Here is a 27,710-nt window from a genome sequence, read left to right on the forward strand (position 1 = left end):
AATACCATTATAAATTGGGGGAAGAGAATATGAGACTGTTAGACATCCAAGTTGGGTGAAAAACTCCTAACATATCTTTTTTACATACATTTTTTAAACCATAAAAATCATGCGGCCAAACATTTATTCAAATATTAAAATATTGGTATGTGAGAGTTTTTCATCCAAGTTAGATGCATAAAAGCTGAATACTCCCAATCGAATACCCAACCCAAACTTTAAGCATAATAGTTACTTGTATAATCCTTCCACATGTAATTATTATCAACTAATTAAAGAACAAATGGATAAAGACAATGTAACGTCAAAAATATAAGAATTTCTACCTATAGTTTGTCGTTCAATTAAAGCGTCACATTGAGAGTGAGTAGCCCCAACCCTCCAACAATCTTATAATCATAAAATGACAAATATTTAATGTGTGCTGTGAATAGCCCCAATTGTGATATTGTCTTAACTAGATTAATTTTTAATTGATCATTAGTTAAAGTTTTATTTAAGCTATCGCTGTCAATAATTCAATAAACAAGTCATCGTGGTTTTATTTCTGTCAGCCAATAGTAAATTAATTGATTAAATACTCGTAATCACCATGATAAATTTATCAAATACGAGTAGTGAGTTTATAATTAAGTTTATATAACGATTGTCTTTACATATAACCCAGCTTATACACACATACACACACAACATATTAATTAAACACACTACAGCGAATACGAGTACTTCATTTATTCGCATTTTATAAAATGCTATGAATTCCAAATCTTCTAGAAGTTTAATATATTATTAGATTTAAATTAGGAAAAAGGGAAAGGTGTGACCACGGACCACTACACAAGAGCAATGCTAAATAGAAAGAACAAAAGTACTAATACAAAACATAAGAGACCACCTGAACACGATTTGATTATTAACTTTTTTTTGTCTGTCTTGCATCACGGATATTAGTTAAATTTGGCTTTGCTCTTAACTCTAATCAGCACATGTTAGTGATTTTTGCTTTTTAGCAAAAGTTATTAATATGTATGTGTCGATAAAAGACAATTATATTTTAGTTGGATTAAACAAGCATGGTACCCGCGCAATGCGGCGGTGGTGGTGGAAAAGACGGTCTAGTGGTGTCGGTGATGATACTATTGGTGGTAGTGTCAATTGGTGTAGGTGAAAATTTTTAAAAGATAAGGGCGTTAAGTATTAAAATAAAGGTTTATGGTGTAAATTAGTTCATTAAGGGCAAAATTGATAATTTATAAAACTCTTTTCATAGTGGATTTTTATTAAGGGGCAATTTAGTAATTTCGTATGTAACATATGAGTAACTATTTCTATTTTAAGGGGGTGCATAATTTTTATAAAGGAGTATAGATATGGGTCATGAATACTTAATAGAGTGGAATGTCTTTTGGTAAGTTACGTTATTTATATATATGCTCTTTCATGAATAAACCTTTGGTTTAAGCTGATCAATAATATTGATATATTTTGAAATATAATATAAATATAAATAATATTAAAAACAAAAACATGTCAAGAATCTTTGTCTAGATGTGTGATCTCAAATGTATGCTTTCTCACTAAACAAGTAAATAAACGACGTATTGGCTACAGCTAAAATAAATAAATGACACTGGCCAACTTAATCATCCTTGATTCAACTTAAATTACAAAACTTAGGAATCATTTAAGAAAAAAAAAATGGAATTAACGCTCATATTTTTTTATTTTTTTTTTTGAAAAGATTATATTAACACTAACATAACACTAGCAAGTCGCTACTCGTTAGCAATAACAAAAGTACAGTACATATATAGGTACAACAAAATAACACTTCAAACATGGGAACAAGTTAAACACCATAAATGTCCAGATCATAAACTAAAATGGTTGAGAAAAGCCTGAAAGGACCCAGGAAAAAATCTCCGAATATGGAGACTGTGCCACCGGTTTTCACCCTAGCCAATTTTTGGTTTTCACCCTAGCCAATTTTTGATAGTCCCCCGTACAGACCCAAACTAGCATGAATACCCAACCCAAAAAGCAAGAAGAACATTATTACGCCATAGTACCATTACAATCACCAAAGATGAAAGTCATCAGCACCATACTAGTAACAGGATCTTCCAAGGCACCCATTTTCTTCTTGTAGATAATTGCTTAAAGCTTGAACTCATTCCGCGGCTCCTAGGTTAGATCTTGACACTTTGCCCGATTTTTTATCCATAGAAAACTAAGGTTCTTCACCTCTTCTGTTAATCAAAACCAAGAGGGAGTAATACCTTTAAAACATGCCTCATTTCTTATTTTTCATAAACCTCTTCTGTTAATCGAAACCACGAGGGATCGAGTAACTTTTTTTACCTGGATATGAGTGAGGAAGAAACCTGGATATGATTTTTTTTTTTTTTACCCCTAAAATCTTCTAGAGCTTTAGCATATTGATAATGGTACTAGGCCCACATAGCTTTTGCCCATATCAACATGTTTCAGCTTTATCCATAAAGAAATGCACAAAATTAAAATATGAAAGAAAGTGAGATCAACCGTATAAAGTGGGCGATTTTCCTGCAAATTATATTAGGGAATAACTGCTTTCGAAAGTATCTAATTTTGGTGTTTTCAAAGATAAATTAACATTATATATGTATTTTTAAAAAGTTGAAAGATCGAAAATATAAATTTGTTTTGAAAGCACCTTAGTTGAGTCGTTTCGAAAACATATTAGTGACCCGAAACTCCAAACAGGTAACCGTACCCGTTTCTGAAATTCCATAGAAACGTTTCCGCGTACGAAACACATATGAAACGTTCCCTTGAATTTTCTACATATATCGAAACGTTTCTTTGAAGTTTCCATACGGTTTCTAATTAACATCAAGGTTTTAATGAACTTTTTCTATTTCCCAAACCCATAAAGATTATATTATCTACAATTTGATCAACATTAAATTTTTTCTATTCCAAAGCCAATTATTAAACACTAACCATTCAATGAGTAATCAGTAATCACTGATCAAGCATGTACTCAAGTCTCAAGTATTTCTCTATAAAAAAAATTGATATAATTTATATTTGTATATATTTTTATTGCCGTACCCGTATCCTTGATTTTTCAGTTTTGCCGTTCCCCGTTCTCGTATCATTCTCGTACCTCTTTGCCGTATCCGTTTCAATGCTACATAGGTTATTCCCATTATATAATCTTAGTCTCGTCATTTTGATTAACGAATTGAATAAATGATCTTTTTAATAATGATCCATCATTAATATGTATAAAAGTTATATTTACAATTGTAGTTTACATTTTTTTTTAATAAAAAAATTAGATTCTTTTTAAACATGAAGATCTTGGTATAAATTAAAAAAAAAAATTACAACACAATATAATTTAATAATACATTAAACAAATATTAGTGCTATGTATATAGAGAAGGTCATAAGAAAAAAAAACAAAATAAATGAGGTTTATATGTTGGAACCATGTTAGTGTGACCGTCATTGATTGTTTATCATTCCTGATATGATAATTGATGATAACTGAAATCTCTATGTCTAGTAAATATATAATGGACGCATTTACTCTTAAAGACATACTATAGGGTTTCTCATTAGGTGATTGTAACTAAGAGGACTAATGGTACATACATTTAAACACTAAAGGGGTTGAATGTGTAAATACTCTAATTATAAATAGAGAGTCATAAACCCTAAGTTAAGGTTAATCATATACATTAATCTCCCCTAAAGTTTGTGTGTCTCTTCTCTCTAAATTCGTGCATCACTTACAGCTGAATTCAATCATCCCATTATTACTCAATCACCTTGTTTTGGAAACCCAAAATCAATGGCAACTATGTTTAACGTCTTTACATGTTCCACAGCATCATCTGGTGAGTATTTTCCCTCGAATCAAATCATGTTTATTCCAACATTATAATTAAAACTTAAATACCCAAAATCATTGATAAATAATATCCAACAAGTCCTTTGAGGTTGAGGAGACTTGTGAGCATATTTTTTCCAGTGGTTTTTGGGGTTTTGATTATTGGGTTCTTCTTTGATCAGTTTTAAGATGGCTTTGATTTGGATGATTGAGAGTTCGTAAAACATGGATGTTTCATTCAAGCACTCGATTGGATCATATACGGAACATGCCTTGATGGGTGCATTCTCCTTGGCAGATTTAAGAAGATTCACGATCAATATGGATTATGTATGGTTTCTATAGTTCATTTGAGTATTTGACATAGGATTTCATCCATGGATGTTTTTAAAAGTGTTTGAAACTTTAAACAAATTTGTTTAAGATGCATGAATGTAAGAGTGCTTAAACTTAAGAAAATAGCATGTACCATTGATATATCGTCTCATGTCGTGATTACCGCAAACAGTATAAGTAAGTTTGTTTGCTAAAATGTGAAAGTAACTTTGTTCGGCAAAAAGATGGTTGATTAGAGGTATGCTTTGTTATAAAAATTATGTTGGCAAAAATTGTGAAGATAACATTGTTGGGTATGAGGAGAGATGGAGATCTAAAAATGGGTTGTGAGAGACATTTGAAATTCAAAAGTCATTTTAAAATAAATTTTTAATTCAAGGGGATCTATAAAGTATATGGAGATATGAGAACAATCCATTAGAAAAAGGGCGGTTTATTTAAATCTGAAAAGGATAGTCTTAAAATTTAAGACATTTTAAACCCATGGTGCATTAAATGGTGAAATTCCCAAAATATCCTTGTTAAATGCTATATGTAGTATACTTTGTTTGTAAAGTAAAGGTAAAAATGTAAAGTCACATGTCTTAATTTCTCTATACTTTCAACAGGATTGGATAATTTTTAATAAGTAGTATAGATAAGATCCAAATTTTATGGCAAATGATGTGTTTGGTTTTTAATAACTCATGAATCATGCTTCTATTATAATAAAGTACCTAGGCGTTGTGGCGGTGAGATGGTGGGGTGATAAGTCATAGAGTGTGATAGTCAAATGCCTTAGTCGTACGGGCTTCGCCTTAGATTTAAAAATTCGTCGAAAGTATATTGAATGACATCTCTAATGAAAGAGAATGAAATTTTAAGAACACTCAGATAATTTTATAATTTGTTGATATGCGGTTTTTGAGATAAAAGATTTTGAATGAATTAGAGGAATAAAATGATTTACATGAGAAAAAGAAAAATGAGTGGTAGAGATTTGAGGATAGAGAGAAAAATAAGTGGTTGAAATTTTTTTTCTAAAAATATTATGAATAAATGACAGAGGTATTTTGGGACTTTCAACTACTTAAAGTTAGAAAAATTGAGGGACTTTTTATTTCATAATGTAGTACAGATAACATCTAACATGGTTAAGTATTTTTGACAAAACTCACAAATTTATTAGTTATTGAGATAAAAAACTAGAAATATAAACCCGCACTTCATTGGAGTCTATATTTAATTTTTGTTAACAAGTTATATAGCATTGGTATTCAATATTTAAACTGAATATAAATAAACCGACAATACATATTTGTTATTGCTATATCAAAACATCTAATGACATCTTTTTCAGCAATAACTTTTGACAAATTATAAACTTTTGTATCACTAAGTAGTTTGATTATAAAAACCAAAACACACATTTCTTATTAATTAGCACAAATCTACATAATAACCACACTGAAAAACAAATATGTAAAAAGTTGTAATTATTTAAAACATGATATAAAAATATAATTAAATATGACGTTAATTACCAAGTACCATATGTAAATAGTGTTAATATAACATACAAAGCAAAATATCAACATATGATTATCAATTTATATGTGCTATAATGTCAACCATAAAAATGATGATTATAACCAGGGTATGTTTGGTAAAGGTAGTTGTAACTGATAGCTGTAACTTTTAATTAGAGTTGTAAGCTGTAATTTTTCATCAACTATTAACAGAAACTTTTATTTTTTAAAATTGTTTGACACAGTTGTTGTATCTAAAATAATAAGTATAAAATGACCAAAAAGGACAAAATATCTTCAATCTATCAAACTTGTCGCAACTTATCGATTTGTGAGTGCTAGAATGCCGCTTGCAGATATATACCAAATGTCTAGAACTGATGCCTTCATGTCAATTACACATTTCACCCTAACAGAGTAACATCCCACTTTTGTATCAACTTCTATAAAAAAAAATAAAAATACTTGACTAATACTTTATTATCACTCAATAATCTACTTTTACTTCTAAAAAAAACAATATTAATGTATTATTATAATCTATCTGTTTTTTTTTTTTTTTACATGCCCTCCCCTCTCTAGTGTATGAATGTTTGATTATTACTATTATTATTATGTCTTATAAAAAGAAAGCAAATTACGTAATATAAAAAGATTGCAAAGAACATAATGGGCATAAAAGTAAGTTTATAGTTTACATGTTAAAACGTTGAAGCTCCCTTTTGAACGCTTAATGATGTAACGTTTCAATTTCAATCTTTTAACTCCATTTTAAAAGTTAAAGCTAATAGCTATCAAATAAAGTTTTTAACATAATAGGAGCTTTTTATTCAAAGTAAAAATTAAAGCTTCTTAAAAAGCTTGTATCAAACATCACCCCAAAATGCTACAGTGAATAGTGTAAAACGACAATATTGACTATAGAAACGACGCAACTTTGTTGACTTTTTATCACAATTGAGCTAGATGGAAATGGAAAAAAAAATCCAAAACAATTATTTATCTATCTAAATAAAATTAAAAAAATAAGAATTGTGCTTCCTTATATTTTTTGAAACGTATATTAAAAAAGCTAGATGAGCAAAATCTAAAAAGTAAATAAGTAACTCCCATGTCGTCTCTCACGGGTTTTAGGTCCCAATACCGTCTTCGACGGTGTATGGGGGAGGTTGATATGTAGACAACTTTACCCCGATCAAAGGTAGAGAGGCTGCTTCCAGGTTCTACCATAGGTAAAAAAGGACCTTCAGCCTTGCTAGGCATGAGGATCGAACCCATGACCTTTGTTTCCAAAGGCATGAGCTCCAACCACTGATTCAACCCAGTTGGTTTTTAGATGAGCAAAATCTATAATGGTTAAAAGATAACTATTTCACTGTGTAAAGAAATAAAATAAAATGTTGATAAAATATACAAGCACGGTACCCACGCAATACGGCGGTAGTCGTCGCGGACACGGTGTGCTGGTGGGGACGATTGTTAGTGGCAGAGACATTGTCGAATGATGTAAGTTAATGATGTAAAAGTAATTGATGTAAGGGGTTAGTAGAGATATTTTGAAAGATTAATGATTGATAGTGTAATTTAATTATTAATGTTAAGTGGATAGTGTAGACAAAAATATTTTAAAGGTTGATATGTGAAAATATTACACAAGTTTTAACATTTTCCATAAATAACGAGCTATCTATACTATATTATAAAAAAATACCTTTTTTTATTTTTGGAAATGTTGAAAGTTACTCTGCAATATGACAGAAATACTCCTTACTTATTTTCTAAATCACCTTATTCTTTAGTTACTAATTTAATTACATTTACTAATATACTAAAAATACTTTTAATGAAATAAATACACGTATCTTAACTCTTGAAATATATACACTAATTATAATCCATTAGATTTACATCAATAACTTACACTATTAGTCGTCACCACCACCATTCATCGCCGCCACCCGTGATCACCGCATTGCCGTCGCCACCGCCGCATCGCGCGGATACCATGCTAGTTCTTATTATAATATACTATTAATAATGAAAATACAAGAACAATGAAAAAAATGGCTATTCCCTGTGTATATAAATTCTTGTAGTTTCATAATCTGGCAATAACGGTCCCTGACATTTGTATATTTTCGCAACTTCGTTTTTTTTTCAAGTTCACTAGCACCGATGGTTTTTAAAATTTACACTTTTAGCAACCATGATCTAAATTGAAAGATCCGTTTATTTTAATTTGGTACTTTAAAAAAGTGTAAATAGATGAGAACCCCCTGTACCTATGTATCATTTTGGTATCCAGAGCACACATCCTCTTTGGGTATTTAAGACACATTCATCAAAAACTTTTTGGTTATTTTTATTACTATATCATTAATGGCGAGGCTTATGAACAGTGTCATTGCCACGTGGCACTGTTCTATTGGTCTCGCCTATATCCCGCGTTTTTTCCAGATTTTTCCATATCGGATTCCGTTAAGGTTATTTTTTTTCGGTTTTTCTTGGTTTCCTATATAGTTTTTTTTGCTTTTGTGTTTTCTTTCTATTGGTCCACCTATACCCCGCGTTTTTTCATATTTTGCTATATCGGATCCCGTTAAGGTTATTTTTCTTTTAGTTTTTGTTGGTTTATTACATAGTTTTTTTGCTTTTGTGTTTTCTTTCTATTGGTTCATCGTATACCCCCCATCACTATTTAGATTTTATCATTTTGGATCCCGTTTGGGGTTTTTTCTTGGTGTTCATCATAGTTTTTTGGCTTTTGTGTTCTGAATTAATATATTGAAAACTTTTACACTATTTCTATTTTCGTTAAGGTTATTTATCTTTTAGTTTTTCTTTGTTTTTTGATACATTTTTTTTGCGTATATGATCTCTTTTATTGGTTCATCATATACCCCGCATCACTATTTAGATTCTGACATTACGGATCCCATTTTTAGTTTTTTCTTTCTTTTTTTTTGCATGGTTATCAATGGTCACTATGCTTATTAAAACTTGACACGTCGCATCGGCTATAAAGTGACACATCGCACGTTTCCTATAGTTTGGATTTTGCCACATTGCATCCTGTTCGGATTTTGTCACGTCTTTTTCTTTTTTAGTTTTGTTTTTCTTTTTCGGATTTTTTATTACGGGTTACTTCTGTTGTTTTTTTCACATTTTTTATTTGTCATTCAACCTTATTGTGATACACCCCGTACCACTACTTGCATTTTGCTATATCGCATCCACTTGATATCTGAATTAATATATTGATATTTTTGTCATATCGCATCTCGTTCAGGTTTCTACTACGGGTTACGTTTTGGTTTCTTGCATACTTTTAAATAAACATATTAATGACAAAACTATTTCTAATTAAGCTGTTGAAAATTCACGGCATATATACTAAAATAACGAACCGTTTCAACAAAGGAATTGAGACCCCGCAACGCGGGGTCCAAAATTTTCTAGTTTATATTATTATTGAAGCCATGTTGTTTGTAATTTAAGAGCATATAGTCATAATGTTATTTAAAAAAAAAAGAAGCATATAGTCCTTAAATTTTACACTTTTAGCAAGCACAATCCAAATTGACAGATTCGTTTATATTAATTTGGTACTTTAAACTTGTGTTAACTCTCTTTTGGTGTTTAAGACACATTCATCACACACTTTTTACTTTATTTTATTTATGTTATTATCGAAGTCATGTTATTTGTATTTCAATAACATATGTTGTCATATACTCTTATCAGGGTCGGCTCTAAGGATGTGCAAGAAGTGCAAGAGAGCCGGGCCCATCATAGAAGTTAAAGGAAAAATAGTTATAGGTGATGTTGAAGCTTTAATGGACGTTGTATTAAATTACAGTTCCAAAAAAAGAAGATGACAACGGAGTGTTTTCATACTTTCATGAATATTTGAGCCAAGAACCCTTTTACTTATGACATATTTACATCTTAAACCTTTAACAATATAACTTTACCATTTTTGAATATCTATTTCAGTAACTAGCTAATATCATTCTCTTTTAAAAAAGTTATATTATTAAATTCTTTATAAAATTCTTTACGTTTCTATTGTGTTTTATTTTTCTTTTAGTTTGAATTCTTGAGATTATTAACAACAACAACAACAACATAGTATCTACTCGGTTTAAGCGTATAAAAATAATCATTACAATTTTTTTCAAGTTCCTTAAATAAATTTAGGAAAACCAAAATTAAATCGTAGAAGATGTATCCGGTTAAGGTCTTTTTAATATGTTGAGGGGAAAAACCTTGTACATCTACTCAAATAACGGAATTTAGAAAGCTCATAATTGTTTTGAATGTTAAAAACTAATATCGTCGTAATTATATTTTTTGTTATTTTTTCAAACTTGGGTTAATTTTTTATTCTCGAGTCAGGCCCGACATTTTTTCACATTTTCAAAGACGACACTAACTCGTATCTTTTTTTTTTATTATTATTGTTATATCTTATGTTCGTAACACATTATATTATATATTGTTGTTAACAAATAGTAAATATGACAAAATCACAACGAAGCACGGGTTACCTTTTATTCTGGTATCACATCTTGGGTTGCTTGTTTTTGTCTGTAGCTTTTTTGGGTTTATTTTAGTCGTTCAAATTTAAGTTTACCGAAGATTGTTTAGTAACTTTGCCAATTTATATAAGTACGTGCTACCATTTTAATATGGGAAGTTTAAAAAGTTCAATATCAAATTATACATATCAGCATAATGTCTTTTAGGATAAAATCCGGATGATAAACATTTTTCTTTTAAACGTGTTAGATGTTATATAACTATAACCGTATTGGAAAAATATAGAGGTAACTGCAGAAAATAGAAAGCACCTTTCGGCCAATTCACGAAAATAGCAGTGACTTTTAAAAGTTTTACTTTTTAGAAATGAACTTTCATTTATTCACGGAAATAGTAACATTTGACACGTGTACATGATAACGTAAACATTTTTTAATTACGTGGCATTTTTTAATGACATGACATTATTTTTTAATTATTTATTATGTAATTTTTAATAGCCGTGTCATTTCTCCCAAAAATGACATGACTCCGTTTCAGTTTCGGTTCTAACAAGGTATTTTTTTTCTCGTCATTTTCTTCTGGAACTAATTTCAGCTTACTTTTATTGATTTTTGTTGAGTCTCTTCCTATTTCAAACATTAAAAAGCTGAAAAGTTGTGTATGAAGATCTTAAAGGAGACATAGATTTAGCTCTTCTTCATTCATATATCTCGAGAAAAAAAAAATAAACTTCGATGTCAAAACGTCGTCGTTTTAGTCGAAGGGAGATTCTGAGGAAGTTCAAGGTGAGACGAGAGTTTCATAGGCCGGATCTGGACCGTTTAAGAATAGTTCGTCGACAAATGACATAGATCTAGATAACGGAGGTCCAAAGGTTAGCTCGAACTCGAACAAATCGCCGTCGTTTTCTAAATTAGTTGAAGAAATCTAGAAGAAACCACCTCCAACACCGCCGTCGTCGGTGTTGAAGTAATCCAACAATAAATGAGAGTTTATTGCTAGAAAGTGAAACTTTTAAAGGTTACCACTATTTTCGTAAATTGGTCGAAAGGTCCTTTATATTTTCTGTAGTTATAAAGTATGTCACGTCATTAAAAAATGACACGTAATCAAAAAATGTGCATGTAATCATGTACGCGTGTCAAATGTTACTATTTTCGGGAATATATGAAAGTTCATTTCTAAAAAGTAAAACTTTTAAAGATCACTGTTATTTTCATGAATTGATCGAAAGGTACTTTCTATTTTCTGCAGTTATCCCAAAAATATAATAACCGTAACACTATAAACATAAGTCACATCATACACATTTTATAGCTATTAATCACAAATATATAATTGTACACTACCCCCAAATTGCGAAATTAGTTTTTTCCAAACGTTCTAGAACTTTAGTATACGCACTTATATGTCCCACTTCAGAAAATCTGTACACTCAACTTGTTCGTTACGTACCTTTATGGCTTTGTCCACGTAAAATAATGCATCCAAATTTTATTTAAAATACGCGAAAGGGACAACGTTAAATATGAAATATTTGATTAATCAGATATTTCCATGAATTGCTAGAAGTTTGGGTGAGACCGTTATTAACACGGCTTGATGGAGTATTGGTAACATGTGATATTCTCACTAACAAATAGGATATATTCTCTTCATTTTTATTCGATGGTTACGTATTTTTATTTATCGTATAACTACCTCACTAGAAAATTGTATTGGTGTATAAAAATAATGTAATAATTTTAAAGGTTGAATAATTTATGTTGTAAATAATTTCTTTAAGGATTTTTGATGTATTACTATATTAGATGAAAACATTTAAATCAGTGATTGAAGAAAAGAGTTAATTACTAAAATGGTACCTAACGTTTGCGCCATATTATTGGTTTCATACCTTTCCTTTCGAAATTACGTTGATCATACCCAACGTATGCAAATCTCCACTCAGATCATACTGGAGGTCAACGCCGTCAGATGGCTGTTAAAACCTCCCCACGTGACTTGCACGTGAGGGGTAAAGATGTAATATCGCGTTTTAATGTTTCATAATGACTGAAATGGTACCTAACGTTTGCACGATATTGCTGGTTTCATACCTAATGTTTCTTAATTACCTAAATGGTACTTAATGTTTAGTTATTATTATTTTTATATATTTTATTAATTTATTTTATTTTTCTTTTTTAAAAATTATCCAAAACTTATTACAATTTAATGAAAATAGTCAAAATGCACTTATAATCCACTAAAAAAAAGGTTCCAAATAGGTATTTCATAACAAAATATAAGTTTAAAGTTCACGAATAACCAAAAATAGCAATAAAGTATTATAAAAACAATTTTAAAAAAATTTGCGAGGAAATTTTTTTTTTTTAAATACCGGAAATACCGCAATGGTAATACAATGGAATATATCACCAGAAATACAAGTTGGTATCTGCAACAAGAAGCTTAAAGCAATATTTTAAATCCTGTAAATACCAGCCGATATTTCTGGTATTTATAGATAATTATGGTATTACCGTTGCAGTATTTTCGATATTTTTTTTTAAAAAAAAGAGAATTTTAATTTTTTTTAAAATTATTTTTATGATACTTTGTTGCTATTTTTGGTTATTCGTGAACTTTAAAGCTTATATTTTGTTATGAAATATCTATTTGGTATATTTTTTTAGTGGATTATAAATGCATTTTAACTATTTTCATTAAATTGTAATAAGTTTTAGATAATTTTTATAAAAGAAAAATAAAACAAATTTAAAAAAATACAAAAAAGTAAAAAAATAATAATAATAACTAAACAATAGGTACCATTTAAATATATAAGAAACATTAAGTATGAAACCAGCAATATCGTGCAAATGTTAGGTACCATTTCAGTAATTATGAAACATTAAAACGCGATATTACATCTTTACGCCTCACGTGCAAGTCACGTGGGGGAGGTTTTAACGGCCATTGGCGGCGTTGGCCTCCAGTATGGTTCGAGTGGAGACTTGCATACGTTGGGTATGATCAGCGTAATTTCGAAAGGAAATGTATAAAACTAGTAATATGGCCCAAACGTTAGGTACCATTTCAGTAATTAACTCTTGAAGAAAATAAGTAGTTTGAGTAATTTTAGTTTTTTTTCTTTTGATAAATTTAAAGGGTTCATATGCTTTATAAAATTATAGATATAGATATAGATGTATATATAATTAGCTTAATAAATATCAATAACGATAATGAACTTATAGTAATATTGTATTGAATAACATATATACTTTGTAAAAACGTAAATCATTATGTTAACTTAGAAAAGTTATAATAAACTAGCATGTTGTTTGCCGCAATGTGATGACGGTAATGTAATGGTGTTGGCAGCGACAATTGGTAGTGACGACGAGTAGTACATGCTATGAAGTAAATGTAACTAAATATAATGATTAGTGTAGTTATTTTAAAAGTTAAGGGATTGTGGTATAATTTATTTTATTAAGGGTATTTTAAGTATATTAGTGAAAATTATTAAATTAGTGAATGAATAAGAAGGTGATTTAAAATAAAAGAAGGAAGTATTTTGATAATATTGCATATGATGTAACATTCAATATTTAAATAAAATGACTATTTTTTTACAATATAGTTCAAATGAGACAAATGTAATTAAGATGTTTGCAACTTTTATTCTTGTCAATAATTAAATTCATGGCATTGGTTATAACTTATAAGGCGTTATAAAGTCGTTAAGATTAAACGACCGTTGGGTAAACATACAATTAATAATGGATAGAATTATTTTAAATAAAGAGAAATGCTAAATACATAACTAAAAGTCGTATTTAATGTGCATTAAATAACTTATACTTTTCATATTAAAAGCTCACATCCTGATTTTCATGATAAATGTACAAATAATTTATGCATCTTAAACACAGCCCTAAGGGCTGTATTTAGTAAACCCCTTAAATAAAAGTACCAGTATCGTATATTAATGAATAATAAATAAATATAAATAAATACTAGCATACTTTGACATTTGTATGCCATTTTAATTAAGTCTACGAATTATTAATAGATGATGATGACTTTACGTTTATATCAATGTAACGCTGGCATTTTATGTGCATAAAATAAAAAGAATGTCAACTTATAGAAAGCATCGAATAAAATGTCGTCTTCTAAGTTTTATTGATCATCCTAATCATCATTGGCCGGGTTGTTTAAAAAATTTTGAAATGAATGCATCATATCAAATAAAGCGTTATTAATCCGGTTTGCCGTTGCCCGTTTGCCATAAAGGAAGTCAAAGTTATTAGTTTCTTTTGGACGTCTAATATATATCGAATTCGTTATCTAATATTGGTCCATGATATATTGACGAGAGTAAGTATCCGTATATTACGACGGTAAGATGGTGTGGGTGATAGCTAAGTCATAGAGTGTGATATGTCATAAAGTGTGTGACTAGTCATAAGAGTTGATATGTCATAGAGTATGATAGTCGAATGTCTTAGTCGTACGAGCTACGTCCTTGGATTTAAAAATTCTTCAAAAGTATATCGAATGACATCTCTAATAAAAGAACATGAAATTTTAAGAACACCCATATAATTTTTATATTTTATCGATGTACGGTTTCTGAGATAAAAATATTTTGAAGAATTGGAGGAATAAATGATTTATGGATGATAGGAGAAAAAAATAATTGGTTTACATTTGAGGAGAGAGAAAAGATATTATAGTTATTTTAGATAAATATAAAATAGATAGAAGATATTTTGGGAAAGTTACTTAAAATCAATATTGAAATTTTAAGTTTAATTGTGAAAATCTAAAGTAAATCTGCTTTATAATATAGTATACTAGTATAGACATGGTGTATTTTAACTTTTAATCGTTCGTACTCTCCAGCTTCTCGTTATTTTCTTTCTTTGTTTTAACAAAGAAAAATGATAAATCCTTTGGACCAATCATTCTAAAAATCCTCCCAATATATCCACTTGTTAACACATGTAATCAACTAATTTTCTTTCCTAATATCAGCCACTGATTTTCCACATGTCACAATCCTATTAATTAGAAAGATTTGTAGGCTAACCACTTAGGAGGATTGATCATTACCCTTTAACAAATTTTGAAAGTTATATAAAAACAATATCTTATGAATTTTATTAGAATTAAACATAAAACATGTTATAAATAGCTCTACATGCGTATATGTAAGAACATAAGAATACTTAAATTGTGTTTTTTCTAAATCTAATCTAAATTTTTTACCTTATAAAAGCATTTACCCTTCTAAATTTCTTTTTAAAAAAAATTAATTTAACTAAATTATCCTTCTCCTTTATTCATTCATTTAAATAACTCTATCTTAATAAAATTATTACAACATACATTATTCAACTATGAAAATAAATACACTATCACTTTAATATCAATTAGTTTAGATTAACAACTACACTGCCACTGCCGTCACCATCACCACCACCACCTGTTGCCGCCACCATCATCATCGTCACCACCAACAGTCGCCGCATCGAGCGGGCATTCCGCATTTGGATAGTACATTAAAAAGGATTTTCTTTATCTCAAAAACTTTTTTTTATAATTTGTTTAAAACAACCTTTCGATATGCTCAATGTTAAATCGTTTATCGTACGTATGACCATAATCACTTCCTTTTTATGCGATTATCTAATTATATTTTGTGTTTATCTCATTTAATTTAAACAACTTTTAGAAACTTTTATTAAAGCCAAAAATCCTCTTATAATCGTATAATAACATCATAATCATAATCACATGTATTTGTATGTGATCTGATTATCACACTATATTTTGTGATTATCCTCACAATTTTGAAGATAACCGTTTATAAGTTAACAATTCCAGTTTATAAGCGAATAATCAAAACCTTAAAGTAAAAAATCACAAATGATTCTTGCGATAAACAAATTCTATTTTGTGATTTACTGGTAAAAAGACAACAAAAGGTTTCTAAAAATGATTGAAATTCAGATTATTATGGACGTTCTTCGTTTAGACCAAGACGTAATTAGAAAAATAAACCAAAGCCTGTAAATAGATGACCAGATAATAAATATAATCTCTTGAGTATTGATAGAACTTCACACGATTGTAATAAAATAAAACACCTAAATAATAGGCTATTATAGACAAAAGATGCAACTACAAGTTTGGTTTCTATGCGTAAGGTTGAATCAATTCAATGGATTTAATGCAAAAGTATTCGACAATATGATCCTTTTTTCCAATGAAAGCGTAATGTTATAAATATATATATATATATATTATATATATATATATATATATATATATATATATGGGTGAGATATTTTGAGACCACCTCTTATTTTAGGATCAACTAAGACCATTGATTTTTGTACACCATCATCATCTACTACGATATACAAGACTTTTTTGTAAAAACACTAAGACTTTCCGTCAACGGGCCCACCAAAAAATCATGTGTAAGTTAACTTACACATGATTTTTCTGTGGGTCCAGCATGATCTCATGATAAAACTGTTCTGGTTCGAGGTACACGTGAACTTGACTCGACATCGTTTGTTTCCTCTTCGTTACAAACATCAAAAATGGCGCCTGCGATCTCTGCATTAAATAGGGTATTCATTTGCGTAACGGTGGAGTTTAAAATTTGAAATCGTCACTTGATGATGAATTAGACATGATTTTGGTGGTGTTTGATGAATTAAATGGCATGTGATAAAATGTTGTGTGTTAAAATGAGAATAAGTTGGTGTGATTAAATAGGAAAAAAAAAAAGAAATAGCCGTTTGAAAAGAAAAAAACAAAAAAAACCCTTTGAATTCAAAACTACCCGTTGCTCACGGTCCCACACACGCGTCTTCAAGAGTCCTTGTGAGGACTGAAACCAGGGAAGCAGCTATTTGGACGATCCGTGGCAATAGCGTCTTGCGTCTTCGAAAACAAGGACAGAGGGCAGACGTTATTATAGAAACCGACCTAAGTGGCAAGGGTGTAGTCGGCTTGTTTTATCGGCAAAAACCATCGGCAAGCATCGGGTGATTTGCTATCCTATAGCATATGCATCGGCTTATATCGGCAAGTATTGGCAAGATACATCGGCTAATTTTGGCCGATGAAAGTGAACGTTGGGCAAGGACACGTGGCCATTTTTGGCTGACAAAGGGCATATGGGAGCGTGTATTTGTTTTTATATTTGGTAAGTATTTTTTAGCCAAAAAATTAGCAAGTTTACTACTACACTACTAGTTTTGACAAGATTTGGCTACTTTTGGCTTGTTTTTTGCTAAACCACTTGTCCATTTCTCATTGGCTTAAAACTTGTCAAAACTTGCCACTTTGACAAGGATTTGACACTACACCCTTGTCTATAAAAGAAGTTAATTTAGAATTGACTCAATTGCATTTAATGAACCACCTCCTATTAAAAGAGTTGGTAGAATTATCCAATTTGTCCATGATAAACAAATGTACACCCAACACTCTTATCTTTTAAAATATTTGTAACAGCACTTTTATATCACTTATAATTATATTAATTTATACCACTTGACATCACCATCAATACCAAGAGTTGTCGTTGTCACGACTACCGCTGTATCGTGTGAATAGCGTGTTAGTATATGTTGGCTAGCTAAAGTGTTTCATGGTTAACTTTGACCATCTAGAATTCTATTTGTGTTATGTAATACTTGATGTAATATATATGAATTGATTAAATTTTAAATGTATTTTATAATGATATAACTTTTGCCAAGTATTTTAAAACACAAACAATAATATTAATAGCTAAAGTTGCGGGAAAAGAAAAGACTTAGACAATCAAACTTGAACATTTAAGTTGGGTGGGAGAGTAATATATTGCAATCTATCCAACTCAGTGTTTTCATACATTTTTATTTTTTAAGTAACTAGACAAGGGATAATAGGATTTGAACCCATACATTAAAATGACATCAATTCAAAGTTAATTACACTTAAGTTGGCGCGGTTAATATCTTGTTATCTTTCCAAAAAAATTTCAGGTTAAAATATTGCTAGATACCATCTTGAAGGGTCATGATAGGATTCAAAAATGACTACGGGATATGGCATTTAGATCGTGACATTCGAGTAAAAAAACCCTTCATCTTCTAGAAAAAGCCTTATTGTTTACCATTTTTTAGCCTTTTTACAAAATTGGATGATTTAGCCGCAAGAAACATGTTATTTGTAGCTCTAGTTGAAAATAATACGCATTCAAAAGAATATGTGCATGTGGTACCTTACACAAAAAAATGTTGTACAAACTTTGAAACGACTAGGTCATGAGGAACGTATTGATTCAAACTTCCATTTCATTTTCATTTGTTTCTTATTTGATTATTTGCATTCTTTTTACTTAGTATAGTAACATAGTTGTGTTAATTCATTCTGATAAACCATATTATAGGTGCAAGTTCTTTTCGTATATAAATTTTGTAATATAAATTTTCGTATATTAGGTGCGAAATCTTGATACACAATACTCACGTGTAAAGTTTGTTTTGTTAATATAAATTCTGTGTAAACAAATTCTAAACTTTGTTTTATATAATTAACTAGTGCTCGACGGGTAGTCTCAACAAAGATATAAAATTGGAATTCAAGTATATTAAATCCCTATCACCAATATCACAATTTAATCAATACGAAAAATAAAGAAGGAAACATATGAAAATTAACTTCATATAAATATTGATTCCAGTTTACCCCTTTTTTTACAACTATAGTTAAATAACAAATTTGCAAGTTATTATATCTAAACTTACTGCAAACATAAACAACAATTTTGATTTTCTTCGAGTTGTTCTACTCCGAAACAGTCCATACATGCACAACACGGAGTCGTAGATAATGGTTAACATGTGTTGGCTTAATATCATCAAGATGAACTAATGTGGTCTTATTTTTTTATTGTTGAAAAATAAATCATAATGAACCTATAATGGAGAACAAACTAAATTAAAAAATATATATAATAATAATAATAATAATAATAAATAGCAAGTAGGAAACAAATGTATATTGTTTCTGTCGAACAAAGCTCACAACCAATCCAAAACTATTATTATTTACTAGACTATCTGATTAGCATAAATAATGTTTTGGTTTCTTTCTGTTCGTTTTGTTAGATTTAATTATTAAAAAAATATTTAAAAAATAGAGAATTAATTAGGAGAGGGAATTAGGGGAAATTAGGGTATAAGTGTACTCCCAACCCCGCTTGTAATTATATTATATATTCTATCTTTTAACTTATACGAAGTTATTAGCCACACATAATATTTCTTGTACACATTTATATAAAAAACAAGTTTTACATGACATAACCAAGTAGTAGTGTAGTACGACAAAATCATGTTAGATATCGCAGCTCTTATATATTTTTAAAAATGTTTCTTTTTTGATTGAAAATTAATCAACATTAAAAAAAAATATGTAATTTATATTCGTTTTGACATAGCAGTCTCTCAATATACAAGTTTTAAGTTTAACACATGCAAACTTTTTATACATTATACGTATATAAGGGGCAAAGGTGTAATCGGCTTGTTTTATCGGCAAAAATCATCGGCAAGCATCGGCTAACCAATAGCACATGTATCGGCTAATTTTGACAAGTTTAATCGGCTAGTTTTGGCTATATATATTGGCATGTTTTGACCGATCCTTGTGAACGTTAGGAGCGTATACTTGTGACCGTTTTTTTTTGTTCTTGTGCCAATCTTCTATACCTTGTCGGGAACCTAAAATTGTTTTTTTTGGAGGTTTTCGATTTTGAGGCTAAAACTATGTTTTTCTTAGCTTATATTGTCGGAATATGTGCCGATAAAACTTGTCGATGCTCCTAACGTTATATATCACCCTTTTCCAGTAAGATCTGAAACCCCTTTTTCGGGTTTCCGGTCGTTGCCGGCAAAAAACGTTCACTTTTATTACGGCCAAAACTTTGTTTGGCTTGTGCAAGGGTGTAGTTGGCTATTGACTACTTGTTGGTCGGTTTTCCAGCGACCCTTTTTTTGGGGTTTCCGGTTTAATCGATATAGTTAACTGTTGCTTTGTTGGTTCGGTTTTCCGACAAGCCCTTTATTGGGTTTCCGGTGAACTGCTGGTGTTGCTGCATGTTGCATCGGTTTTCCGGTGAGACTGCTGTTACTGCTGCTACGGCGGATGTGGTTTTCCGGCGAGCCCTTTCTTGGGTTTATGGCTAAATGCTGCTGCTACTGCTTACGGCGGTTTGTTTTCAGACGAGCCCTTTCTTGGGTTTCCGGTTAGACTGCTGCTGCTTATATGTATATTTATGTATATTTATCTTTTTACATTGCCGTTAATTGCATGTTTGGAAATAGCTTGGTAGTGTTAACTTAGCGGTAGCATTGCCGGATTTTGTTCCATTAAAGCAATAGGTAGTCGGAAAAAGTAGTTTTTAGCCGATGATGATATCGTTGAACAGTTTTATGTTGCCGGTTAAATGGGCGATGATGATACAAATGTTCGTAAAAATGGGACTCGGATGATCCGAGACGTATCTTGTCGGGGTAAACCTTCGGGTTAGCAGCCATGGTGTCTCCGACTTCTGAAATCCCGACCCCCAAATTCTGAGCCCAAGTTTTTTTTAAATACAAAAAACGGTCACTTTTTTATTTTTCAGGCAAGTTTGATTATATTCCGATTACCTTTGCTATGTTATCAAATTAGTAAGTTTTGGCTATTTTTGTTTGCTACACCACTATTTTTGGCTAGTTTTTGGCAACGCCACGTGTCGATTTGTCATTGGCTTAAACTTGTTAATTTACCAATCTTTTGATACTATACCCTTGCCTATGAGATATACATTGATAAATTATGTTGCAGATTTCATGTTATGTGACTGTGAAGTAATCTTTTCACAACAGAGGGTTTACATATATTGAGTATCAAAGGGAGTAACATAACATGCTCCATGATATATCCACTGGAATGGAGTTTATCCGAATTAAAAAAATGACATTAAATAAGCATCAATCTGCATGTGCCACGTGTCATAATCTAAGTGCTCATCCACAAGATAATTTTGTGACAAGCATCCACATCTGATTCCAAACTTCTTCTATAAATATCCAAAGTCACAACACTTTCCTTTGTAAGCAGTTTTCCCTGTTCCTCACTTCTCACTTCTTCATATCTTTTTCATAGTATAACCAAAAATCAGAGGACACTTGTATTTGAAAAAAACAAAAACAAAAAAAATGGAACCACAAATCGATACCAATTTCACTGAATTGATACCGGGCTTGCCCGATGAAATCGCACTCGAGTGTTTAACTCGTTTACATTACATCGGGCATGCCGTGGCATCTCATGTTTGTCATAGGTGGCGAAGTCTTTTATTAAACCCGGATTTTTATTATCATAGACAAAAATCCGGGTTTACTAAAAAAAGAGCTTGTTTTGTCCAATCACTCCCGGTCCAGGAACAGACTGGACCGAGAGGGGAAAATATAAAACCAGAAAAACAAACCAAATACGGGTTATCGGTTTTTGACCCGATTAATGGTATTTGGGAACAAATTGATCCGGTTCCGAAATACCCAGATGGATTACCTTTGTTTTGTCAGGTGGCGAGTACAGAAGGGAAATTAATTGTTATGGGCGGGTGGAACCCAGTGAGTTGGGAACCGTTACGCGATGTGTTTGTGTACGAGTTCCCAACTCAGAGGTGGACAAAGCGAGTAGACATGCCGTCAACTCGCTCATTTTTTGCTGTCGGCGCGTGTAAGGGTAAAGTATACGTAGCTGGGGGACACGATGAAAACAAGAACGCGCTTAGGAGCGCGTGGGTGTATGATGTCGGTTCGGATGAGTGGACCGAGTTAGCTCAAATGAGTGAAGAGCGAGACGAGTGTGAAGGGGTAGTAATCGGGTCGGAGTTTTGGGTAGTAAGCGGGTATGACACCGATAGCCAAGGCCGGTTTAAGAACAGTGCGGATGTTTACGATATTGTAACCGGCGCGTGGAGGCGCGTGGATGACGTTTGGGGGGTTAGCCGGTGTCCCAGGTCTTGTGTGGCAGTAGGGCAAGATGGTAATTTAACATCTTGGGATCAGTATCTGCCGGCGGTTCAAGTAGGGACATGTGGGGTTGACCTTGGGGACCGGGTGTTGGTCACCGGTTCAGCCTACCAGGGTGCACCGCAAGCGGTTTATGTAATGGAAAAAACGAACCAAGGACAAAATGGTAAATTTGTAAAAGTCGATGTTCCTGATGAGTTTTCTGGCTTTGTGCAATCTGGTTGCCTAGTCGAGATTTAAATTTTCACGAGTATTTTACTTTTTGCTCTTTTTGTTGTTTAAAAGATGTACTTGTTTAAAATAAGTATATATGTATATATATGAGCTATGAAGTTTGTATCGATCGGCATGGACGAATTAATGAAACATGCCCGATTGAATGTATAGAATGCAATGTCAATGCGCAATATTATGTATTTTTAGTAACGTTATATTGTGTTTATTTGCTACTCCTTTTGGTTTTAGTTTTATTTTTGAATGTACAATACTACAATCTATGATATGATATCTTATTAATGTACAAAGTTTTGGGAATTTCTTTGATGATGAGGATAAGTGTTGATTTGATTGATGCTATTTTTGGTATATCATATTTATCTGTTTATGGGGCATTCAATAAGGAAGGCTATTATTGACGAATTATGCATATTTTCCTCGTTCATGTTAGTTTTGAAATGAAAAGTGTCCAATTAGGTTTCGTTTTTAATGTTAATGACAGATGATAGATCGTTGCCGGTTTCTTTTGGGGAAAAGAAACAGGTCGGATACCGGATGATGTTGACCTCACTTAATATTTAGATATATACATTTTTGTGACCCCTACATTGGCCATGAAATATAACACAAGATCGTGTTTTAAGTCAGACACTTAAAAATTCAATCTTTTTCTGTCAATTATATAAGACATCAACTGGTTAACTAGTCAGTTTCCGCATTCACTTTCTCTCTTTATACCTTCATTAAATTAAATTGGTTGTTGAGTCGATAAGCGCTCGCTGTAGAATGTTATGAGCACGTTGCTATCGGAAGCAACTCGCCTCGTATATTTGATTTGTTCAAATCATTGTCATATATCGCCTTAATCACAATTTAAAATCACATACCGTATAAGATATCTATAACAAGACGTTGCAATTGTCGAAAAAGGATCACATATATTTGAAATTATTATATTTGCATTCAATTTATAAGTAACACAAATAGTAATATAACACGGATGAAGATAAGGTGGGCACAACGAATTGACAACTCAATTATCTAGCCAAAAATTGGCCAATAAATACTTTAATGAAAACATATGTCTTCGGGAATCTTATCTTACTATGTGATGAGTGAATATTAAAAGCTCAAGAGTATGTTATAACTATAACTATATTAAATAAATCACGCAAGGACAAGATTGTGTCGCTTTCTCAATGCATATAATATGGAATTCTATATAGTAAGATAACTAGTTTATTGCAATAATTTTCGCACCAAAGGAGGTCATACTCAATGTATTATAGAAATTAAATTAAAAGAATCGATGAAGTATGGAAGTGTAGAAAGTGATCTTCATATATTATGCCTATTTAGGCGAGCTAACTAAAATGTGTGTAGAAGGTTTAGTAAAATTTGGCCTAAGAAACCAACAAATTAAAAAGTAGCTTTCACTGTATAGCCTACACCACTATTGTTGCTCTTTAAAGAACAATCAACCAAATAATAAAAAAAATCCGACTTTAAAGATCTTCTATTGGGGTAAAATATTATAAAATTAGTTATCAGAAAATTCCAAAAACTAGATGTCGATATTTTGCTTGTGACATATCCCTGCATGTCCTTCAAATTTTTGAAGAGCCAAAAAATTCTAGAATAGTAAGATTTAAATTATTTAATATCTATGACTGAAAAGATGACTCTGCACATCTCGGTCACTCGACAGGGCCAGGGTATTATTATCTGTGTGGCAAGGGTCAATATGGCCAAATGGTACTAACAGACTTGCTCGACGGGGTAAACCGTAAACGGTGTGAATGAGGCATACGAAGCCCAAAATGAACATGAAGCCAGCAGATCACGAGTTCACATCACAAATGAAATCTAATACATTGTAGTGAATATGCTATAATGCATCATCAAGCTAGAGGAGGAGTCCACTAAATGTAGAGTTTTGATCTCGGTTTAGAATTGTAGTAGTAGACTAATATGTAGTTTTAAAGCACAGCAATATCGTGAACGGAGTTCAATTGGTTGGGAAATATTTGGTCATTACGGCGCAAGTCACCTAATAACCTTGGGGATTCCTGCTCCTGAATGGGGTGGGGCTCCTGCTCCTGGAAACATATGGAGACCTGGAATAAGACCTATCTCTCTGTCTGTACCTTCGGTCTCGAGGTGAAATGGACCTGCTCCATGTCGCCACAGATTATATCAGTATTCTCTTGTAAGGGATCAAATGTTCATGAGATTCCATAAACTGCAATAGAATGGGTTTGTATTGAAATGAATGCGTCATCTTTTAGTGGAGGTTAAAGCAGGCAGCGTCCGGTCCAATTATCAAACAATTTTTTGCCCATAACCAAAACAGCAGTATTACAAAAGTAATCCAAGTCTTTAAACAGAAATGATGTAGAAGGTTGTATTAGGATACAGTTAAAAATTGTAATCACGGTTTACATGTTTCTTGTGTGGCAAAATTTTATTCAGCCCATTTGAGCTAAAACACTATCTAAATCCACTAAATAGGTTGTCACATACCTCGAGTAACGATAGCGTCTAGGAGGAGAACGATATCTTGGACTACGCTGATATGATCTTCCACGTGGGGGTGAACGAGAATAACGAATGGATGACCCTCTAGGATCATAGGAACGACCCCTGCCACGAATTCATACACACAGTCAAGCCATCAAAGTTTCTAAAAAGCTATTCAACAACTGCTTCTTGAATATGTTAGGTAAATGGATAAACAGGAAACTTTTGATTGGGGTCGGGTCAACCTCTTCCCGAGTATGTTAGGTGAATCAATAAATTGTGTAATTGCATTCAAAATTAACACCGGTGGCAACTTTTAATCCAGTCGACTGGTTTCCTTTCAAGCTATTTATTTATTTATAAAAGCATTCTACCAGTTAGAGTAAACATACCAAAATCGACCCATTCATAAGTAAAATAGGTTATAATTGTTGCCTCTTATGATGACACGGAAAAGCGCAAGTCTTTGCACACATAAAAGACTTACCTAGAACGTTCTCTTGCTCGCATATCCGAAGGCTTCTTCCTATTTTCCTCTGCAAAAACAACTGTCAGCTCCCTACCAAGAAGAATTTGTCCATCCATCTGATATTTGGCTTCAGCAGCATCATCTGGGTCAAGATATTGAACAAAACCAAAACCACGGGGTTCTCTGCAACATATAAATGATTCAAGACACGGATATAGGTATATAAAGACAATAGAATTCACTAATGCAGGGTCATTTGCCAAGGAGTAAATGCATATTTATCACAAAGATATACATGAAGGTCACAAATATCCTACACAAATGATACATCTCTCTTTGAAGGTCAGAGACTCACAGATATACATGAAGGTCACTATGCATCCTTTCTTCTAGCAAAGAAAGAAAAAGGTAAAACCGATATCCTAAAAGAGCCCACTCCAAATATATTCAACAAATACAGATGCTAACCTTTACATAGTCAAGATTTTTATGTGAAGTTCTTCAACAGAGGGACTTCTTCACAATGATGTATTATAACCAACTTCACCCGGTCTTCATGTACATAAAATCATCTTGTTAACTCTTTTACTTCACTTGTCTTCGGCATTTCTAATAAACAAATCAATTTGAGTAAAAAAACTATAATGATGAATAGTGCCACAGCCTACCGCCATATAATACAAACAGATGGATGTCAGGATGTGTAAATGAGAATGCCATGTATCATGTATTTGAGAGGAAAAGGGAGTGCCATACACAACTGCTAAACATATCAAACATGCAACACTGCAGATTTCTTTATACAGCTACAACTATGCTCACCCGGTATAATAGTCTCGTGGCAAGTAAACATCCTTCAGAGGGCCAAACTCTCCAAATGGCACACGGAGATCTTCAGTTCTGAAAACAAGAGTTCTTAAAATGATGAGAACTCGATGTTCAACAAACAATAAATAAACCTACCATAAGATGTGATCAACAACCCACTAACTAGCAACCTTGTTTGTTTGCCAACTAGATCTCTAATGCTATCTATCTAGAAACATAAACTTCATATTATAGAAAACTATTAAAATAAGAAAATTAAAACACATGCTTCAATGATTTCCCACATTTTCAACATTCCATTAATTAGTCTAATTATTTAAATTCCGCTCCACTTCAGAAGTACGATAAGACCCTCCTACGGAAATAAGTTTAAATCTTTTTAATCTCGGCAAGCATAGATTGGAGCTGCTATTAGAATGAAAATGCAGAAAAAACGGTTAAACTAAAATAAAATCTTGCATTTAAAATTTTAAGTATTCAGTTTTCTTAGTATGACGCTGAAGCAGCAAGTTGCAGGATACAGTGTTGTTACTTTTCTTACACAAGATTTAGAGTCCCAAATATGACTTTCAATCAAAAGAAAAAACAAATAACCTGATGCAGATTGGAAGCGATCAAATGGCTCAAGAACGTAATGAATAATCAAGACTATAAAAACAAACCAAAAGGTTCAAGAACATTGTTCTTCTATTTCAATAATCAAAAAAACTCCCTAGACAATTAGCCTAAGATCCCATTTTATAGTTGGGAATGATAACAAGGAAACAATATAATTTTGGAAACTAAATAAAATAAACTAGGAAATTCAAATAAATAAAAATATTGACAATATATTGATCTTCTTGCATCATTCTCTCCCTCTTAAGAAAAACTCGTCCTCGAGTTTTGATACTTCGAAAATCCACCACCCGGATCATACACGTAGTTGAATACTCTAAGTTGGCCATTAAGCTTAAGGTGCAACCATTGACAACGACCCTTATTCTTTAAACCCAATTGGCGAACATTACCAGGGTTATAAATATACGATACGTGAATTCCATTAGAATTTTCCTTCATATTATTACACATAGCAATGTTGAAAACAGATATAATCTTATGCATACTTTGTTCATGGCGATTTCACCATAATTAAAGGGCTCCATATCATTTAGCATGTCACTAATATCTCCACTGATCTTTTTATATTTAGAAAAAGGATCCTTAAAGATAATTTCCTCAATTTGAGATTTGGAAACAAACGAATTATTTGATGAATTATTCAAATCAACCTCAAAAATTGGCAATTGTGCAAAGGCTTCCAAGCATGTGCG

General features: G+C 31.7%; 2 protein-coding genes across 2 annotated transcripts; one reads left to right on the forward strand and one right to left on the reverse strand.

Moving 5' to 3' along the window:
* The first annotated feature begins 21,449 nt into the window (after positions 1 to 21,449).
* Positions 21,450 to 22,790, forward strand: LOC122581322 (F-box/kelch-repeat protein At2g44130-like). The gene has a single exon (XM_043753535.1). It carries the CDS (start codon positions 21,543 to 21,545, stop codon positions 22,602 to 22,604), a length of 1,062 nt encoding a protein of 353 aa, XP_043609470.1. The 5' UTR covers positions 21,450 to 21,542; the 3' UTR covers positions 22,605 to 22,790.
* A 1,611-nt stretch (positions 22,791 to 24,401) lies between these two features.
* LOC122583586 (serine/arginine-rich SC35-like splicing factor SCL30A) lies at positions 24,402 to 27,542 on the reverse strand. Its single transcript, XM_043755974.1, has 6 exons — positions 27,504 to 27,542; positions 27,331 to 27,450; positions 26,392 to 26,528; positions 25,588 to 25,752; positions 25,104 to 25,223; positions 24,402 to 24,751 (listed from the first exon to the last, which is right to left on the reverse strand). The coding sequence occupies exons 1-6, from the start codon at positions 27,540 to 27,542 to the stop codon at positions 24,631 to 24,633; spliced, it is 702 nt and encodes a 233-aa protein (XP_043611909.1). The 3' UTR covers positions 24,402 to 24,630.
* Between the last annotated feature and the right edge of the window lie 168 nt (positions 27,543 to 27,710).

This window comes from Erigeron canadensis, chromosome 9 (assembly GCF_010389155.1).
Source record: "Erigeron canadensis isolate Cc75 chromosome 9, C_canadensis_v1, whole genome shotgun sequence".
Taxonomy (NCBI): Eukaryota; Viridiplantae; Streptophyta; class Magnoliopsida; order Asterales; family Asteraceae; genus Erigeron; species Erigeron canadensis.

Coding starts and splice junctions, on each gene's coding strand:
- LOC122581322 (XM_043753535.1), top strand. CDS start 21,543: ATGGAACCACAAATCGATACCAATTTCACTGAATTGATACCGGGCTTG.
- LOC122583586 (XM_043755974.1), bottom strand. CDS start 27,542: ATGGAGCCCTTTAATTATGGTGAAATCGCCATGAACAAA. Junction 25,753..26,391: donor CCACGAGACTATTATACCGG/GTGAGCATAGTT, acceptor TATATGTTGCAG/AGAACCCCGTGGTTTTGGTT. Junction 24,752..25,103: donor AGACGCTATCGTTACTCGAG/GTATGTGACAAC, acceptor GACATGGAGCAG/GTCCATTTCACCTCGAGACC.